Raw genomic sequence first — 14,936 nt, 5'->3', positions numbered from 1 at the left:
TGATTTAAGTGGTTCACGTGTTGTGGGTAAACAAAGTTTTTGTTCTGTGCACTCTGAACAGACAAACTGCTGGACTGAGGAGCAGTGATTACAACTGGGCTGCATGGTTTTCTTAAAAAAACAAAAATAAATCCAGGCTCCTATGAAGAAAGACTCCCTTCTTTAAATAATATTTCTTTAAATAGAATTTATTCTGCCATGCAGCTGCAGCTGTGTAGTTCAGGACATGCTGTCAGACTGCAGGATGATTTGGGCACAGCAGAGCAGAGGCAGGTGGCTCCTTTTCTAAGTCCTCTGCTCTCCAGGGTTTAACATGGATCAAGTGTTGAGTGAACACAATTTTTTTCTTGAGTGATTGCTTTAGATTTTTTTCCTCCCTTTATGAAGTGTAGAATGTAAAAACCATGTTTTTAATTATTTAACAGGCATATTATTTACCTGAGAGTAAGAGCTTAAGATTTGATACATTTTATTATGCAAATACCTACTTATTCAAAATGTAAAACATGCATTATCTTGGCAGTCCCTAATAGCTAATCTGGCATGTTAAAAAAACCACCGTTGACATATTAGAAACCAAATATTTAGGGCTTGATTTGCCTCTTTTTCTTTCACTTCTGCAAACTGCCAGTAATTACACTGACATTAACAAGGATATTCCCAGCATACACTGGGGAAAGCAAAGGTGCATCACAGTGAAGAGGAAAAATCCTGTTGTTCTACTTACAGGTACATTTAATCCTGCTTGATTTCACTTTGATAATTTGCTCAAGTAAAGCAAACTTAGTTACTCAGGAGATTATTATTTCTATGGACTCAAGACTATGAAGCAGCTATAAGGAGCAGTAGCAGATTTTAGAACAATAATTCAGACATTTTATTAGTATGTAAAGACTCTCTTATCCATATTCTAGCCTATGAGTCTACAAAACTGTATTAAAATTAATTCAGCTGGTGCACATTCCTGTAACATTAAAAATATACTGTTTTCAAGACAATATATGCAGAAGCTTCCTCTCTGGCTCTGATCTTATATCCCAAGTTTCAGTTTTTGTCTTTTTTAACAGCCAAGTTATAAACCTCTAAAACCAGGGTTTGTAATAGAAATCCTGATAGACTCCCTTTAATGTTTTGAATTATAAAACTACACCTTTTAAAAGACAAGTGTCATTGCCAAACAGTGAAATTACTATACTTTACTTCCACCCACTACATTTCAATTTTAATTTTATGAATATTGCAAATTATAACACTCACATTATAACCTCTAAAGGGGATAATTTATAAAAGCAGTGTCCATCAATTATAAATTTTCCATGACATTAATAAAATGGCAAGAACTAATTATGATGACTTCTGAGATGAAGATGCCTTGGACAAATCATTAATACGTTGAAATGGTATTTTTTAAAACATAGCAGGTTCTAATTATGACTGAAATGAGATGATGAAAATGATCACAGAAAGGACATTAACCTGATGAGTTCCACAGTCTCTGAGTACATGGTGTATGGAGATTTAGCTTCTAATGGATCTCGCTCCATAGCGTTCCCGCACTCGATGAAGGAGAGGGCAGCATCAGCATAATTCACTGCCTTGCCGAACTTCTCCAGCTGAAATGGGAAGGACACTGTCAAGAAAATCCTTCAGCTTTGATTTCTAGGTGGGCAAATTATTCTACAAAGCAACACTAGCTTTAGAATGAAAGTAAAGTAAAGACACTGGTAGTTAGGAATGAATTCATACAGTAATTAAGGCAGGATATATTTTTACCAAATCTTTTCAGGGCAGTATGTGGCTGAATGCTCCACAGAGGAAACTCAGTGTATGCCCACTGACATCAGGGATTTACACAGGCAAGAAAGGGCACTAAGCATGTTTGTGCACATCCATACTGCTCCTTGACAGATGAACTAAGTTTGAGTGTCACTATGCAAGGGTTAAGTAACAACTCCATGCCACTTGGCTGATGTCATATTCTGCATTAACTGTTGATCAAAAAAAAAAAATCACATCACTTATATGATGAGTAAAAGAGCAGGGAAAAAAAAGGGAGACAATATAGCACTGCTTAATATTTCATTTTACTAGGATTTTATTGCAAAAGGTTTTAGCCCTCATAATGGTTGTGATTAAAGTGACTTAGACATACTGATTTCGTTTTTTATGTGTAATGAATATTATATATGACATTTTTATAGTACGCACTTTATAATAGTATTTAACATTTTCAGTTTTTGATAGCTGAATGTAAGAATTCTATTAATGTGGCATTTGATATAGGGGATCCAATATACTTTAAATAATTTAAAAATGTCTTTCTATGTCTCTATCAAAATATTTTTGATGCATCTGCATATGTTTCCATTCACAAAACAGAAGCCCATTCTAACAACACACAAAGCATAACATTTATTACTGGTCCAAGATAACAGTATACTTGTCTTTGTGGCTCCTGCTAAGCCATAACTAGTTCTCTCTGCCCACCTTTAATTTCAAGTACTGCTCTTGTGCATTGATTACGTACAGAGTTGTATAATTGATAGTTATTAACTGAATGAGCAGAAAAAGGGAAATGTTTCTGACTGCTCTCTCTCTATTCCAGTGGCTGCTTCTCAGCATATTCTTCAAATTCCTTTTCTCACTTTGGAAGAATTTCCATTTCTTTTGGAAGACAAAAAGTCTTCAAAAGATGACTTTTTTGTGGTATGGAAAAAAGAATCTGGCTGCAAGCAGATTTAGTAGAGACACAGAATTTGAGCCAGGAATGGGATCTGATTCTCTGAAGAAGGTGGAATTATTCCAGCTCGTCACATCTCAGACAGGCACACAGTGAGGTCTCCAAGATCTCTTCCATATGGTACAACCCACCCAAATTAGCTTATCCCTTCCTGCAGCCCCAGACAAGGAGAGGTTTCCATGGGGTCGCTCCCATAAGACATGAAACGTCCTGCCCTTCAGCAGAAATCTATTTTCTCTACAAGCTCAGGAACACTGCTGCCACAAATCTCATTAACATTTGCTGACACATTTTGAGGTCACATGCATTATCTTTCTAGCCACTGCAACACATCTTTCAATGCTGCCTGTGCTCTGTCATGTCAGCACCAAGTAACCAGCAGCAATTGTTTCCATAGGACAAGTAACACTTTGGGATTGCACACCAAATGTGTTACATGGAGATTATTTGTGTGCAGCTGCATTGGGTGGGAAAAAAAAAAAAGACTTGAGATCTAAATAGCAGAAGGAAAAAGCAGATACTTTGTTCATGGATATTTATGCCTGCCAACAAGTTGATCACAGTGGACGGCCTCACATTGGGGCACTCAGGGTGTCAGACTGTGTGTGGCAGCCAGGACCTGCCTGCAGGCAGCAGTGGGATGGGCTGTGCCTGCTCCTCTTAGTGCTGCTTGAGAAACACCCAGATCCTGCAGGCACAGGCACAGGTGAGAGCACAGAGAAGGGCAGCACCTTGTGAGTGTGTCTGGCTGCAGAGGGAGGTGAATTGATGGAGCATGTTGAGATCATCGGGGCTGAGCCTGTAAATATTTGCTAGCATGGAGCAGGTAGCCCTGTGCCAGCACCATGTGTGCTTTGTTTAAAGGTCACCCAGCTGTGGGAGGTGCTGTGAGCCTGCAGAGCCAGACTGTGGCTGGATGTGCCCTGCTGAGCTGGCTGGAAGCCACCAGGCCACCTCCTGCAAACAGGCATGCTGGGAGGGATGACTGTCACCTTGCTGACAGCCACAACAGGTGCCAAAACCCTGAACCCACCTCACACAGAACACACACTTGGAAACACTGTGCCCCAAGCCAAAAGGGAGCCTGGAGAGCTGAAGGAGACAGCTTGAAATGTCATTCCTCCTTCAGCTCACTGACAGCAGAGGGAGAGACTTTGTTTGGCTAGTTTGCTTTTAAAAAACATAGCATGTAATTGATTTGGGGATTTTTTAAAGCTTTTTTTTTTATTTCTAAGTGCAAAATCTCTAATGGGTAATGATAGACTATACGTGTAAAACCCTCAGAAATTATGAAGCTGAGAGGTGAATAATCACTCAGCTCTTTGAGGGGCAAAGTGGATGGCCACACTCCATTTTAGACATCTTAGTTAAATTAAGTAGAGGAGTCAAGTTCCACTAAGTCTTCATGAATGAGCCTCTGTTCTGCACCCTATGTAGCATACAGGAGGAAAAGTCCCTTCCTACAAAGCAAATTTTTATTAAGGACACTTCAGAACTGGCAACAGCTCGTACAGAACAAACCATGATAGAAAACAATCTGTCAGATTATGTAGTTTTATCAAAATCCAAACACTTGGCAAAATTAGGCCCATCTTACTGGAATTTCCTCTGGGGTAAAGCAAGCAAAAAAGCTTTCCCAGCATTGAACTACCTCACTACCAGATTTTTTTGGGAATAAGTGTGTTGAGACTTTCTTTATCAGGCTAAAACCATGCAATAAAAATGAATGTAGTACATAAAAATGAATTGTTTCAGATTTTAAACAATCAGATTGGAAATATCAAACAGTTTTACCACATGATAATGGGGTGTGAGGTGATTTGCCTGTCTTTCTGCTATGGAATATTTCATCACTTCTGTTTTAGGCTCAAAATGAATAGAAAAACAAATTTCAAGTACACATCAACTTTCATAAAACCATCTTACATACTTCATAAACAGCATGATTGTTGCTTCCCCTTGGAAGAAACAGCAGCTATTGTAAGTAGCTCTTTTTGGGAACAAATACTTAAAAGTTAGGAATGGCATTCAGGGTTTAACTTGTGCACAGTGTTTATGGAGCACAAACTGAAGCACAGTTTAGTCAGCAGCAGAGTTCCTCTTGGTTTGAGAGGTTTCAGATCTTGTGCAATAATGTTCATTTTTTAATACTGAGTTCCACAGTGGAGACAAAAAAAACCTGTGATAACCTACCAGTGCATCTGCTTTATGCTTCAGCTTCTTAGCCTCTTGCATGTAATAATCTGCATTGTGCAGCCTAGAGAGACAAAATCAATTAATTCAAGTCTTTGCTTTCATACAGTTGGAAAAATGTTGTTTGAAAAAATTGCTGACTGCTTTAAAGAAGATTTTTGACATATATGCCCACTTATCTCTTTAAATCTTAACCTGATATCAATCTCAAGCTGCTGTATGCAGAGATATCATGGGTGACCAGAATGTAAAATAAGTAGCTGTAGAAACTGGTTGCCCAAAGGACCTATTAATGTGTGCTGAACAGAGGAAAAGGAAAAATATTTTAAACTAATTAAGTATAAGAAGTTTCCATTAGAGGAGCTAAAATAAAAAAATGAAGAAGAATTACCGTGAACCAACATTCATGATCTGAAAACATTTATCAACAGAATCTTCATTAATCAGTGACAACAGTTCATTTGCCAAGATTAAAACTGTGTGTGCCTTTGTGCAGCACTATCCACACAGGTGCCCAATGCCAGCACTGTAATCAAAGATATTCTCTTTCACTGGGACCTCTGCTTGCACAAAAATCCCAATCACAGAGCACAAAGTCAATAAAACTTACACATCATCAAATGTTATTTTGGGTCTTCTGGGCTCAGAATTCCCATTGGAAAGCGTTGGCATTGCAGACCAGATGTCTGGTTCTAGATGGCTGGTGTCAAGAAGAGTGTTGGCTGTGGGTGTACTGTGAGATTCTTCCTCCTAGGAAACACAGCACTGTTATTCATAGTTGAAACAAACACCATCCAACAATGTAAGTGCTCACATCCACCCTCCCTGCTAAAAACCCTTCCCAACAAACCAAAGGCTAAGGCACCAAGCAGCCCACGTAGCTTCATGTCACCTCACCAAACCACCCTTCCCCTTTTGGTACCATGAGCCTAAGAGATCAATTAGGGAGTACAACTCCACTTCTGGGCTCTCACCTGAACTCAGTAATTTACACTTGGAGGTGTAAGGTTTAGGTGGGTACCATGGTGTTACTGACTAGAGACACCGGTTAAAGCAAGGCTGGGGAGATCTAATGGGCCAGGCTAGATCTAAACTCAACTTCTTCAAGGTGTATCACACTAATGGAACCCTTTTTTCTATATTACTAGGAGCTAACTGTTAATGTGGCTGAAGAGTCTGCTTGGATTTCAGCAGGGAACAATTTCCTCTCTTGCTACAGAAGGAAGAATGGAAAGCAGAAGTCAGTTGTGACTTTGCAATGATTAAAACCAGAGGCATAACAGAAGATTTTAAATCAGGCAATTGCAACTTGCAAGCTTGGTCCCCAACCAGATAAACTAAATTACAGATGAACCAATGAACTAGGGAAAGAAGTCTAACATATTTTAGGGGAAAATATTTCTTGCATCAAGATAATAGATTAACAAAGGATAAATCTGACTAGAGATGCTGGGATGAGATGAAGAGGCCCTGCTGTTTACACAGCACTGTTTATTTGCTGACATATGCAGTTCATTTTGGCACTGATTTCAGTTGAAGGCGTGTGTATTACTGGCGCAGCTTGAAGTGACACAATGATATCAGAAAGCAACAGGGATGAATGAATAAGGTGAAGTGATTTGTCACCTACAATTCAATGCAACTTGTGAGTTTTACTATTACAGTGCAGGGTAACAACCTCTCTCAAAGTGGTGAACTGTGAAAAATGGGGCTATGCATGGCCTTTTCTGTGGCAGAATTTTCTTCTTGTTTTTTAATTTTCACAGTGATACTAAGATACAGTTTGATAATGTAAAGAAAGGATGGGTTTGAAACTCTAAAGGAAGGACTATTTTCTAAAAGGGGCCAAAACCCTGGAATTTCTCTGTTTAACATAAAAAGAGGATGACAAACCAATGTGAAATTTTATGTTGTTTTAGTGAATTTGATATGCAGGTTTGGCTCTTTTTCATGTATTTTCAGAAAAAAACCTACCTGAATCTGGTGAAAAGCAAGCAATAAAGAACCGTCTCTGTGAGAACCACTGATGGAGAGATGGCCCTAAGAGTGTGATATTCTTCTGGGGGGAAAAAACCCCAATTTATAAATTGTCTGAAAGGTTACAAATCATTAATGAAGACTGAGCATAAATAAACCTTACTGTTGTGAGCCTGAAAACTTGAGAGAGGTTATTAACATGCTGAGTGTACTATGGACAGGATTTCTTTGTTATATTGTTATTGTCTGTTCAGTTTAGGCCATAATATTCAGTATGACTACAGTGCTTAATTCTGGCTGAGAATTTGGGGCAGTAATTCAGGTCATATTCTGGAAGTTTTATTTTCAAAATGTGAGTGCTGCAGCTACAGAGTTAAGGGACTAATTTCAGCTAGCTGATGGCTGCAAAGGCTCTTCCCTGAGGCTCAGGGTCCAGGTGCTTCAGGGAACGATAGACAACACCAAGCAGATGCCTAATGCTGACCTAAAAATGGAGCTTGCAAGAGCTGTTTATGCCTGGCTCTGCACAGATCTACTCCCCCTGAGTGGGGCTACATAAGCATTTAGAAATACATACTGTGTGGGAAAAAAATCCAATAGAATAAATCTGAACTGATTCCATTTCATCTTGTTCACCGCCACCAATGGAGGCTGGTTACTTACACAGATTCCTTTGGGGTTAGAAGAAGATTTATTTTCATTCTTTCTGTGTTTAGAAGCAGAGGAGGAAGAGCTGCTGGTCTGTGAGGCGTTAGTGACAGTGGGCTCCTGGCTGAAGGAGCTGTTGTCACTGCTGTGCCGCCGGTGCACAGGGTCGTCCAAGAGCGGGGACAAGGGAGGAGGGAACAGCTTCTCTTCTCTTTTCTTTGTCACCTTCTTCACCGAGCTACTGCTGCTCCTGGGACACACAGAAAAACCAGTTGCACTTCAAGAATACTGGTTAATTCTCCACAGCACAATGCTGCACTTTTCATTTACAGAGAAGCCAGCTCTGCCCTCCAGTCTGTCCTGCAGTCCCGTGCCCTCCGTGGCGAGGCACAAGGGGACAGCAGTGAAAACAGAAGAGCTGCTTCTGCCTTTTCAATGATTGCAGAAACCTTCTGCTTTGGAGGACAACTTGCAGTGCATTAGTACAAATTGCACCCAATTTAAATGCTAATTTGAGTCAGTCTTCATTTGAGAGGTCATAGAGGTTCTGACTCAGCAAAGTGCTGGAAAGTTTTATGCACAGGGTTAGTTCCTTTGACATCAAGTATGACTATTTATGTGTTTAACATTAAGCATCTTTTTAAGAGGTGGATTAGGGCTCACAAAAGCAACCTTTGCAAAAAACCCCAAACAGCACATGGCAGCATATGAACCAAAAATAGAATTCATAACAACTACAAAATGATAACCATAACAATAAGATAATAATTATTTAACCTTTAGAATAAAGCCAACATTCAACACTATATTAAAATGATACATTGTAGCTGGCAAAGCCCTTGAGCAAATATTGGTTGATGAATTGAACGTGATTCAGAAAATGAATGTGGTTTTGACATGAAAGCTCAAGTAACATGATAATCTATTGTCTGTTTTATGTACAGAGACTGTTAGCTGGCTAGCAATGGCAGCTGTGATGCACAGTAAAACCAGAAAAATTAAAAACCAACCTGGTAGACCTTTCTCCACTCAAATTCATCAAAAAAGAAAAAACCAAACCCAAGACTTCACTGACTGCTTATCACATTAATCTACTCATAGATTTTTATTTTAGGCATTGTCCCGGCTCAGTCAATGAAGATAACCTGAATTTTAATCTTTTGTTAGACATCTAGTATTGCACTACATGATCATTTACTTTTCATGATTATTGACTAAAATTTCAATAACAAATTAAGTCAACAAGAATTTATGTTTTGTTCCCACTTTCAGTCAGTGTCAGGAATTATTGATCTCCTTTGCCTCAAAGTAACCAGGGAAAGAGGAGAAGGCGACCAGGTTTCCTTACTTCTCATTTAGGAGCTCTCTCTCATTTCAGTCTGGCCTCTTCTGCAGTTTCACTGACAGTATCAATATCTACACCTCAGTCACTGCCCTACTTGGGACCTTAGGTAATACAGAAATATTTTAGCCTTATCTGTGAAACCACAGAGTGAAATCAAACAAACTTGTGTTTTATAGCTCCTCTACCCAAAACTACTTTAATTCAATTGAAGCAGAGTTAAAATATCTTATTTGAAACCCTCTGATATTAAAGATCTTCAGACTGAAGAAATAAAACAAGCTCAAATTCATATTGTCTTATGGATGGATGCTGTCCTTCTTGGAAAACACATGGGTCTGAAGAAGATCAAAGGCAAACAACCATGTTGGGCTAGACCAGCAGTTCTTGGAGGAGACTGATTTCATGCACATGTGGTCCTGCAATATGTCCTCCAGAAAGTTCTCACTCAAAGCTCCATCTGTTTGCTTTCTGACCCCCAAAAGGCATTTTGGAGCTCAGACAAGTTACCATAGTTATAGCTCACAACACTCTGAACTTTTTCCAGAGGAAAATTTTCCAAAGGAGGGTGAGCACTGCCCTGACAAAGCACACACGTGTTCTTGGATTGTACAGCAGCAAAGAAGACACAGTTAACCCACAGAAGCACCCAGGGGCAGAACCCAAACTCTCTGCCTCCCAAGCACATGCCCTACACAGGGAACCCTGAACATGCACTCACAGGGGGAACAAAGTGATTTTCTGTGCCACTGTGCATGTAGGAGTCTGCAGTTCTTCACTATCTAAAACTACATCAGTTCACTCCATCTTTTGGGCTCAGATATAAGATGGGGCAAACCAAGGAACAGGTGCAGCTACTCAACTCTGGCACATAAATCACTCTGAGGCTTGGAAGAATTAACCACAAAATAAAAGGCTCTAGAGGATATTTTTTCTACCTAATTTCTGTTTAACTCTGCCCCCCCATAAATACAGTTTTAATTGTCTGTTGGTTTTTTTTCTTTTCTTTCCCTTGCCCACTTAATGCTATAAGTTTTTGCAGGAATTAAGCTGATAATTTATTTAGCAATGTTACCTCCCTCAGATTTACACTAAAGCATTTATGCTAACAATAACCTCCATGAAATAGGTTGTTACCAGCAGTTAACCAGATTGTCACTTTGCTCTGGGCTGTTAATGGCCTAAGAAACTGGTCTTTGATTGCAGGAATCGCTAATTTTGAATGAATTTATTGCAATAATTACTGAGACTCAATGGTTTAATTTGCTGACATGATTGTTAGTTAAAATTATTTAAAATCTAGGGAGAAACACAAAGTGCACTGAAAAACTACAAGCAGAACTGATGGTCTTTTGGCTGCAGGGTTTTAATCTTTTGTGTTTAAAACAGGCCAATTATCAAAGAAGGAGATGGTTCCCCATCTCCTTTTTTTTTTTTTCCAGTCTGTTTTTTTTAGGGCAGAAAGCAAGCAAGCAAGCAGGCAAGAGGTCATTGCATGAAGAAGGGAGAATTTCCAGCTACTCTCATGTTTCAAGCTGCTTTTCTTTGCCCCTTTCTTTATCCACTCCTTGTGGTATGCAGTGGTATCTCTGGCCTGGGAGTGAGACAAAGCCACTGTCTTTGCCAGGAACTTGGTTTTTCTTTTGCCTCTCCTCCCCTGGCCCACAATGAAATACTGCAGTTGATGGTGTATCTGACTTTCTGCAGGGGTTTACAGGGAAAGGGCACTCCCACATTGGCCTGGGCCATATGGCAGCACCTGAATGGAGCTGAAGTCATTGTCATAGATGTGAAGGCTGCCTGTGCCATGAAGGAACCCCCCTTGAATGCTGCTGTGACTACCCAAGGGATCAACTAATATGTATTGCCAAGGAGAGGTGCATCTTCAACTTAAGGTTGAAAACAAAAGAGAATGGGAAATTTTGAAAAACAAAAATGCAGAAATGGTTGCCTCAGACAGATTTCTAGCATGCCTGCTAAATGGTGGGTATGTCTCACTGGTATGAGTCCATTTTGACTCACAGTTTGCATCAGCAAATAATTCCCTGTACTGCTACAAAAAGCCAAACACTGGTGAGTATTTGGTAAGTCCAGTCTCTGCCTGGACTTGGTCTACCAATCAAATATTCATCTATCAATGGGATTCAGCAGCACAAACAATTAATGCTTAAATTAAAAATTTTTCTGTCAAGAAACTAAATACAAATAAGTAATCCTCTGCTGCAAAGCAGGCAGCTGATCTGACAAAAATTCAGCTTCACAGAAGTGCTTCAATGTATTCCTATAAACACACTAAAACACCTATTCCTTCATTTGCTATAAGTATCAGAAATAAGGAAAATACAGTGGCAATAGTTTGAACAGTATATTTTAAGTGTCATGTCAGATTTAGGAAAAGGCATCAGCCCCTGAATATGTGAGGGAAGAAACAGAGAGGTAATTACGGCTTATGCAATGACTACACAATACAAAACTGCTCTCTAGTTGTGCAGATGCCTTTTAAGTTCACAAGTGGCCATTTGAAATTTCTAAACTCAAATTGTACATGTAGTCACAGAAACTTGTGGAAATTAGGCATATAATGGCCCTTATTAGACACGTGACCCTTTAAAGATTAATAGTGCATCTTTGCTTGCTTTGTTGAGCCCATATATTTAGGGGAAGATTATAGAGAAATGTATCCAAGTGCCTAAACCACAGCAAGGCAGGCACTGGGAACTGTGAAAGAACAGGTGTGACCTGTCTTTGGCTGATTGCTCCAGACTCCTGAATGCCTCCCAGTTTTGGCCCAGATTGTGGTCTTTCTGTCAAAACACTCTTGTACCTTTAAAAAAGCCTAATAAAAATCTCATGTCTGCCTTGGGGAACTTGGCTTATTGGCACAGGGATCAAGTTCTAATAGGAGAGACCTAAGTTTCCTACTAAGTGACAACATCCACCATGGGACTTAACACCTCCTTAAGGGATTGAAGATCATCATCACACCTGTAGCTGACTCACCCTCATTTCTTAAAGTGCTTATATAGAGAGTTCTAAAAGGAAATTTAGAACTTCTGGGAATAAAAGACCAAATGGCAAACCCTGTCTTTCAACTTTTACCCCTGAAGTGTTATTCTCCCCCATGGCCTTGAACACTGGACTTTCTTCTGCCTCCCCTTAAAAATTTACTCAATCTTCTGGAGAACAGAATCACTCCCGACTGCTTAAAAATGAACGTTTAAATTTCTAGGAAATTGTCTTCACACAGTTCATCCAGCTCCCTGATCTTTTGGGAAATACATTGATCTATATTCAGTTGCATGTCTATGGGAATTGAAAACCTGAAGTGAAAACCTGAATCAAAAAAAGTATTGCATTTTCTTCAAGCAAACTCAGAAAACACTAGTAACAACAAAGGCAGTGTGATCCAGGTCTTACTGAGGTGGAAAAACAGTCAGAAAATTTTGTTTCAAAACTTCAGGTACATGAGAGAAAAAGCTAGTATATGGAAATAACTATTGATGGACACAATTATGTTTTAACAGAGAATACCCAAGGGTTGAAAGCTCTGAGGAATCAAATTAACGACCTGGAAAACAAGCTCAAATTAAGAAACATCAGGTTGGGGGTGGATCCTCAGGGCCTGATGGTGACAGGAATACAAAGATTTTTTTTAATGGATTGTGGAGGTGTTGGGGATGCATAATCCTTGATTCCCTCTGCAATATATCTCTGCTCATTGTATATCCAGCAATGACAATCAGGCAACACCCATCATGATGTTTATCAAATGTGCAGCATGTTACAGATCCCACTGTAACTTCCATCTTCCTTTTCCAGACTCCAACTCTGATTTTCTCGGTGGCTGAATGAGTGGCTAATTCACAGACTGATGTTACTTCTTATTGACACCGGAATAAATAAAATGATGCTCAACCTTTCTTTAGGGATTTTAAAATTAGTGTGCTGTTTCATAACTTGTTTTTGAACTTTATCAAAATTTACCTATATTATCCTCAAATTGTTTTTAGAAACACACTATGATTTTGATTATTTGCTTATCCTAGTGCAAAGCAGAAAGAAGCACCTCATCTCAAAATCATAAAAGCACGAAATAACAAAAGGGAATTGGACTCTTTGGCTATTTATAGAATGTTAACCTTGTGACTCTATAATCAGAATCATTATTTATGTGGCACCTGTTTGTTCAAGCATTATAGCCACCTCTGAAAGACACTCTGAAAGGCACAAACTATTGGATGGTGTGTCTGCTGAGATACAAAGCACGTCTGAGACACCTGGGATGGTGGCTCCTGACATTGCTGCATACACAGGTAAAACAAGAGGCAATTTCACTATTTTGTTCAGTAAAACTGGGAACTGTCTCTCATGAAAATTATTTAAAAAATTAATTCCAGGCAATCAAATAAATCGCAATTTTAGCAGGATTCTCTGTCCACAGAGGTTCAAGGTAATAGAGGCAAGAAAAAACATTGAAAGGAGGTTGAAGAGTACACCAGGATTGTGGCAGCATTCTGAAGTCCTGCAGGCCATCAGAAGGAGGCATGAATCTCATCCAAAGCCATGTGGATCCTCTTACTCATGGATGGGAATACCAAGGCTGTGCCACTTACAGCTGATGGGCTGTAAAGCCCATCTGACTCTACAGCAAAGATATTTACAGAACAGTACTGTGAAATCCCTCAGGAATGTGATGTCAAAAATCCACTTACTCTTTAGTGCTGGTTATTCTGTGGTTTGGAATTGGAGAGATACAAGGTGGGAGCAGACAGGAAGCTGGAGGCTCCTCCAGGCGCTGCTTCTTGCTTTCCACAAAGGTGTCCAGGCTTTCTGTCTGCTGTAACAAAACATGGCAGAGCATCAAAGAGCCAGCACTTATGCACAGCTTCACTGGCCATCCAGAGGACCTATGGCATCTCAGTGTATTTCCTTTACAGCAGCAGCAGTTAAACTACTGGTCTAAGAGAAGTGAAAGTCACCTGAAACCAGGGCTAAACGTGCTCCAAACACAGGACATGGAGTTCTATAACAAGTGACATAGCAGATAATTAGGAAGCAAAATGTCTCATGTGCTAAAGTTATCTTCTGGAGTGCACTGGAATTTAATTAATAATTTAGATGCAATGATTTGATAGCACCAAACCTTATTCAAGTAAATAGCTTTTACTCATTGCTCTAATAGAAGTTGATGGGAAAACTTCTCTGAGTAAGTATTCCTCACAGGACTAGGAGTAGAGGACTGAGCTGGGGTAGTCATTAACAGCAATAGCTCATTTGAAATTTGCTTTGGAAGACTCCGATGCATGACTTTTGTGCCTGAACTAGGATGATACAAACAAAGGTGATTATTGCTCTGTCACTAGAACCTTCATATCAGTCTTCGAGCCCACTAATAGATGGCTAAAATAAATTTTTTAATAGTATGATTTAGAAATTAGTCTCTCCCTACTCTGCTTTAACTCTTGGTATACCCTTAAGTCATCCTAATTGGCTTGTTTCTTGGGTAGCAGTGAACAATCACATTATAACATTACAGGGGCTGATTCAGAGTCCAGCTTATGTTAGCACAGGCCCAGAGCAAGATTCTCCATTTTGTTACTTTTCTGATTCAAAGTTTCAGTTAAGGAAATGATGAGGTTCCACCTTTCATATAACCCCCCTTATTTATATTTCCCTGGGAGCCCTCACTTTAGTTGCCAATACTACCCTTGTGTTTTAGTCACGATTCCTTCTCCATGATACAGACACTCCACTAAGCTACCCAGCAAGAATTATTTTTGGTATAATTAATATGCACCCTGGTGTACTTAGACATACATAAGTATGGACATTTATACATCCCTCTCCTCTTTTTTTCTCCTTCCTTCTTGCATCTCTGTAGTGTGCAGCTAGAATGTAAATTGAATAAAAACCTGCTGAGTTTACTCATGTGATTACTTTCACTTAATTCAGCAGGGAAGGAGCCAGCGCAGTGACTCATTTAGGCAGGGGTGTAGACCCTGTGTCTGCCTGGCATCGTCTGTCTTTGTCTTGCAT

At 39.5% G+C, this 14,936-nt stretch overlaps 1 protein-coding gene across 1 annotated transcript in view; it reads right to left on the bottom strand.

Moving 5' to 3' along the window:
• AFF2 (ALF transcription elongation factor 2) overlaps positions 1-14,936 on the bottom strand; it is a 304,091-nt gene that overhangs the window by 23,654 nt on the left and 265,501 nt on the right. The window contains exons 12-16 of the mRNA XM_066559790.1: positions 13,613-13,737; positions 7,574-7,808; positions 5,544-5,683; positions 4,934-4,997; positions 1,477-1,613 (exon numbers count right to left, since the gene is read on the bottom strand). Of these exons, the coding sequence (XP_066415887.1) occupies positions 1,477-1,613; positions 4,934-4,997; positions 5,544-5,683; positions 7,574-7,808; positions 13,613-13,737 (701 nt within the window). The remainder of the gene's footprint in view (positions 1-1,476; positions 1,614-4,933; positions 4,998-5,543; positions 5,684-7,573; positions 7,809-13,612; positions 13,738-14,936) is intronic.

The sequence above is a fragment of the Molothrus aeneus genome, chromosome 14 (assembly GCF_037042795.1).
Source record: "Molothrus aeneus isolate 106 chromosome 14, BPBGC_Maene_1.0, whole genome shotgun sequence".
NCBI classification, from domain to species: Eukaryota; Metazoa; Chordata; class Aves; order Passeriformes; family Icteridae; genus Molothrus; species Molothrus aeneus.
This window is presented reverse-complemented; position numbering and strand designations above follow the sequence as displayed.